Source organism: Nothoprocta perdicaria, unplaced genomic scaffold (assembly GCF_003342845.1).
Source record: "Nothoprocta perdicaria isolate Ctin4 unplaced genomic scaffold, notPer1 scaffold_474, whole genome shotgun sequence".
Lineage (NCBI taxonomy): Eukaryota > Metazoa > Chordata > Aves > Tinamiformes > Tinamidae > Nothoprocta > Nothoprocta perdicaria.
Window position 1 is genome coordinate 200,503 of NW_020455726.1, and position 6,004 is coordinate 206,506.

At 45.9% G+C, this 6,004-nt stretch overlaps 1 protein-coding gene across 1 annotated transcript; it reads right to left on the reverse strand.

Moving 5' to 3' along the window:
• Window positions 1–5,337: 5,337 nt before the first annotated feature.
• On the reverse strand, window positions 5,338–5,996 carry LOC112953955 (C-C chemokine receptor type 8-like; the record flags this gene model as incomplete). The annotated part of the gene is made up of 1 exon (XM_026047081.1): window positions 5,338–5,996. A coding segment is annotated over one exon (579 nt), but the record flags the coding sequence as incomplete, so codon positions are not given.
• Window positions 5,997–6,004: the final 8 nt, after the last annotated feature.

The following is a 6,004-nucleotide window of genomic DNA, read 5'->3' on the forward strand; positions in this document are numbered from 1 at the left end:
ACTGCTTAGTGAAGGGGAGGCCAAAATTACCATCAGGGTCCCTCACGGCCTGGGCAACACAGGGACCTCCAGGCAGCCTCTCCAGCTCCGGACCCAGAGGTCTCAGAGATCCCTGTAGAAGCTGGGACGTAGGATCACAGGAGAGGGAGGAGGCAGCCTCTCTTATTGGCCCTGAGGGGAGGGAGCTCATCAAGGACTTGACACAGAGCTTGTTGTATCTTTGGTCCCAAAGGAAGAGGTCACCTGTGCCTGCTGAAACAATTAACTCTTCCCAAAGGAACTGTCATTAGTTTGCACCATAATAGGGTGAACGGTTGCTGTCACTGGACAGAGATGGGAAGACGCTGCCCTCTGAGGTGGCACCGTAAGACAAAGGGTAATAGCTGGGGAACTCATGGAGCCTGATGTTTCTGGCTACCAGGGTTTCCCAGGGTTTTGAATTCATAGTCTACAAATGACTGGTTTTAACAGCTGCTGTTAGACTGATGCAGAAAGAAAGGGTTTTTTTTTTTTTTTTTTTCAGAGAATTCCTAGAGAGTATATATCATTAAAAAAAAAAAACCTCTTATGAGATTGAACGTATTTGACTAAGTATAAATGGAGAAATTCTTATTGAAGGAAAAGCCTGAGGAATGGACAAATGCTAGGTTTGTGCAGAGGCCTGTAAAAATTCTCTGTAAAAGCTTCTTGAGCACTGAGTGACTGACTGATGAGCTGTGGGCCAAAGAGGTGCTCACCCTTCAGCAGAGCCCTGACCCACCAAGGGAGCAGCTGYGTGTAKATGTATGGTTACATCTRCAAACACTGATGAACCAAATACTRTGTCCTTCTGAAATTTTGGTCCTGGTCTACATCTTCTTCCACAGTCCGTGMACTTCAGGAACTTTACTACGATTTCATTAACTCTTTCAGCTGTTCTGGACAATTYTACAAAAGTGTTCACACCTCCATCTCCCTCTTTCCTTTCTCTCCCTCATCCTTTCCAAATAAACCTCAGAGTAAACTAACAAGTAAAACTTGAACTCATTGTAAATCAGGCTCCATTCTGTTCCCTTGGGTTTATTTCYTAGGACACAACAGAACAAAGAACAATATATCAGCTAAAACACTGATTTTCTTCAGATAGATAGTATTTACCAWTTTAACAATACTAGTATTTGCAATAGGTAGGATACAGTTTTTTACCGAAACAGGCTAGCAGCAGTATGTGTAGAAGTAAACGGTAGGTAGGTGTTTGAAGGAGATGTTTGAAGCCAGAGGAGCCTTGCCAGTTTTCCCAATGCTGGCAGGTGAGTAGGGTCTGGGAGTGACTGGCCATGCATGTTGGCTGCTGACAACAATGTCCCATCAATCAGGTGTCTCCCGACTTGTCAAATGCTGACACGCTCAGTCTCTACTTTTCCCAAGTCACCACTGTTCGCTAACACCGTTCACGCTGTTCACTGACACAGATACAAAAGTGATCGACTAACATACTTTCTTGCATTTGTGCACAAATAAAAACTGTTCTTGTTTTACTCAGTCCATGCCAACTCTTTCCATTTTGCCTGAAAATATGTTCAGTGCAGCCCTTGTTCAGTCCCTTGTCTGCACAAACATTTCAAGATTTGTGTTCAGATGTGAAGCAGCTAGCACATGCATTAGTGTGTAATGAGCCCTACTCATGCCCAGGTATGAGGGAGGTTTTCCATTCAATAGAAGTCTTTTTAAGAGGGAGAGATAATCTTGCTCTTTTGAAGCTCAGCAATACTCATGATCTGCTCTTAGGCTGTGCTTCCAGAAAGTGGTTACTTTCTGTAATATAAACAAACATAAATCTAAAAACTGTTTTATTCCATATTGTTAAGAAAGAGTGTGTGTAGAGGTGAAACTTAGGCAAAGTCACAAAAATAAGATGTGCACTAATTATGCTGAAGATTGGATGCAGAATAGGAATATAAAAGGAGAAGAAAACAAGCTAAGATGTGCATTATTCTTAATTTAGGGGTCTACTGTAATTGTGAGTTATACTCTGATGCTACAGTGAATTAAAATGTTTTGAACTGTGTAGTATGCATTTGACTTCCAAATAGTCATTTGGTTCATCCTGTGACAAAATGTACCACAGGACTCAGGAAACTGCTGGTTTCTAATAAGTGCTAGTGATAAAAGGTGTTAGAATAATCTCAAGTGAGAAAAATGAGCTCTGAAAGCACTCAAGCACTGAAAATATCTCTGTGGTTCTACTGCAGTAATGATAAATTCACTTCACTGCTCTTCCTGCAAAGCATCCTCCCCAGCCACAAGTGACAGTATCGGGCATACACTGGTACAGTTGACTTCAATTGAATTTTCCATTTCTGCTCCTGATCAGGGTTCAATGCTGCTAGATTATAGTACCCTAGTTAGGAAGATGTTGCATTACATGGAGGATTTGGAAGGTAATGATCATTGCAGAATCAGYTCTCCCCAGAGCTCCTTGTATTTTGCACCTGTGCAGCACAATTAAGGTATACTCTCCTTAACTAGACATAGCCTTGCAAAGGAAGAGGAACATTTAAGATTCCCTAAGTATCACTGTTGCAATGGGAGCAGGGAGTCTCTGGGCTGTCTCCCTACGGCCRTGCAGCTTCCCAGAGAGGCCTTGGCCATGGCTTCCCAGGAAAATCCCTTGCTCTGTCAAACACTTGACACTGCCAGCTCCCAGTCCAGCCCTTCCAGCTCAGCAAAACTCCCACAGACGCTTGGTGAATGGCTGCCTTGATATGGCTGTTGGGCCTTAAGCAGGTCAGTCCATCTGAGTTTGTCATTCTGCAGGCAGCCTTGCCAGATGCCCTGAAGAAGCAAAAGCACTTGGCATTTCCAGCAAGGGGGAGAGCTAGGGCAAACTTTGGTCTAAGTGACTGAAAGGCAAGCTGAGGACATCAGCCACTGCTCTCTGTGGTGTCAGATTCAGAGCAGTGAAACAATAATGTGCCTGACAGCCCCCTCCACCCCAGCCCTGAGCTTGGCTTGAGAGGTGATTTGTGTCTTCAGCTCAGATATCCCACTGCTGTCCACCTGTATCTGTGCTGCTCCAGTGCTGAGACTGAAATCCTTATGCAAGACTGCCCTTAATCCAAGTCTTTCCTGCATCTCAGAGGGGCAAGCAGTCTCCTTAAAATACTCCATCATAGCTSCTCTTCACATGGTGTATGTTTTTTCATCTCCATCCTTGGTGCTCCCTTATCCCCAGCTGTGCTAACAATCTGCCCAGGAGGGCACATGCTCTGTCACCAAGGCCCCCTCCCCATTCAGCAGCAGACTAACGTTTTCCCTAGTCTTCCTCTTGCTGCTGATGTATTTATAGAAGCCCTTCCTGTTGTGTCTGATACCTGTCGCTAACTCTAATTCCAAATGGGCCTTGGTCTTCCTTGTATCATCCCTCCATTCTATCACAATGTTCCTATATTCTTCCCATGTGGCCTGGCACTTATGCAGAAAGGGAAATCCATCCCTGGCTCAGTGGGAGCTGAGTACACAATTATCAGCTCTGGAGGAAGACTTACTGCAAGAAAACCCTTGGGAAAGAGATTATCATATTCTACTCCTCTCACCGCCTGCAACCAGGTGTGCTGAGTTTGCTGTGCTTCAAATATGACTATTTTTCCAATCGTTTTCATAGCTCTKCTGTATTAACAGCTGCGTTCTTCAGTGGAAAATGACTAAGTGAAAGTGCATTTTTATCATATTTTATACATTTAGAAATAAACATGAGAAAAAGCTGCCTATATAAAGTGTTTAATTTCTCTAGTTCTTAGTAGACTCCAAAGGGAATCTTTCCCCTATAACTGCCTCAGACAAAGCCTTGCAGTGGGAGGGTCCAAGATGCATTCTGTGGCGCAAAGGATTCCTTGCCTGAGGCCCCTGTTTCTTCCACTTGCAGTAATCAGACTTCTAAAGCTGAAGGTGACCTGAGCACCTCCTTGCAGGCCCAGCTGCCTGCAGCTGTTGCAGCTTCCTGCCTGTGAAGGTGAGACCCAGATCTGGTCCCTGCATTGCCAGCACGGTTTGACCGAGAGAGGGCAAGAGCCTCCCTGCAGATCTCAGAGCTACTTTYCCCTCAGTGGGGAAAGGGTCCAGGAGGCAGGTCAAGCCCAGGAGCAGGGTGCATGTGGTGTACGTATGGAGACAGGGAGCACAGGAGAGTAGGACACGTCCTCCTGCATTTGTGCATTGGCAGAGCCCTGAGGTGAGGAGCCACAAAACTAATGAAAAACTGTAGAGTTGTTCGTGTGGGCAGGTATGCAATGGAAAGTACATGTTTAAGGATACACACCAACAAAAAGTTGGATATATGAAGACATATTTGCTYACATTTGATAAATTCCACAGAAAATAGGGTGAAGCACGATACAGTGTATTGTTGTTCTACATCTTTCAACTCTGAGCTACAGGACTGTCAGCAGACCTTTGCTAATATCAGTCTCAATGTCTCTTTGCAGAACAGCATCACAGAGTACAAAACTGTATTTTATGTTTTGTTCTGCTCTGTACTAGGAAGAAAGACTTTTCCTTATGGTGACCACAATCTACCAGCAGCTGTTAAAATAAGTTATTTTGAGATGATGACCTCAAAACCCTGGTAGCCAGGAGCACAGGGAACTGCCAGAAACACCAGGCTCCATAAGCTCCCCAGCTATTACCCTTAGTGTTACTGTGGCACCTCAGAGGGAAACGTCCTCCTGTCTCTGTCCAGTGACAGCAACTGTTCACCCTATTATGGTGCAAACTAATGACAGTTCCTTTGGGAAGAGTTAATTGTTTCAGCAGGCACAGGTGACCTCTTCCTTTGGGACCAAAGATACAACAAGCTCTGTGTCAAGTCCTTGATGAGCTCCCTCCCCTCAGGGSCAATAAGAGAGGCTGCCTCCTCCCTCTCCTGTGATCCTACRTCCCARCTTCTACAGGGATCTCTGAGACCTCTGGGTCCGGAGCTGGAGAGGCTGCCTGGAGGTCCCTGTGTTGCCCAGGCCGTGAGGGACCCTGATGGTAATTTTGGCCTCCCCTTCACTAAGCAGTTGTGGCAGGAAGTGGCACAGGAAAGGGGTATAGAGCCTGCAGGAGGAAGCTAAGAGAAGCTCTTSCCRTGGTAAGCRCAGGCTTGAGCAGCTGTCTCATCGTAGCTCATGGCATCAAAGGTTGTCCACCCTGTGCTCAGCTGAAAGGGAGACAAAACTCTCCACTGTTAAGCTATTCAGATGGCGGGCAAAAGTGAAAAGAGYAGCAAAGGTCATCAAAAATGACATCCACTGCTGCAGTATTGTAMCATTTCCCATTCTGGCTGGGGCAATACTGAAACTACCAAACTTCCAAAGCAATATGAAGACTTTATTGACTAAATAGATGTCAGAAATTTCAGGGTACCCAGGCAAGATGGAAGTTTTTGCTATCGTGCTCTATAAGATAGTATCCATGAAGGAAGACTGTGAGGATACTGGCAGGACAGAGGAATGTTTGTCCGAGCTGTGCCCGCTGAAAGTCCTGTAGTCTTTGCAGATCAGGAGGAACCGTGCGTATTTCCCCAAAGCCTCGCAGAGATACTTCTTGAACTTCTCACCCACAAAAGCGTAGATGACTGGGTTGAGGCAGCAGTGGGCAAAGGAGAAAGCCTCGGCCAGCTCCRTGGCTAGAGCGAGCCTTTTGCTTGTGCGACAGTCGTCGAGGATATACATATTCTGCAGAGAGTCCAGGAAAAGCACTAYGTTGATGGGCGTCCAGAAGAGGAAGAACACGGCGACCACAGTAAACACGAGCTTCATTGCTTTGTACTTGTTCCGAGTGTGGCATTTGTGCAGGTTTTTCAGGATGTTGTAGTAGCAGAAAATGAGGATGGCCAGGGGCATGAGCCAGCCCACGGCATTCACTTCAAAATTAGAGAAGATCTTCCAGCCGTTGCCGCTGCCGGGATAATGCGGCACGCACGCCGTCTTGTTGCTGTCGTCCGCTTCCCGGAAAAACAGGAAGGCTGGTGCTGATGCTAGGA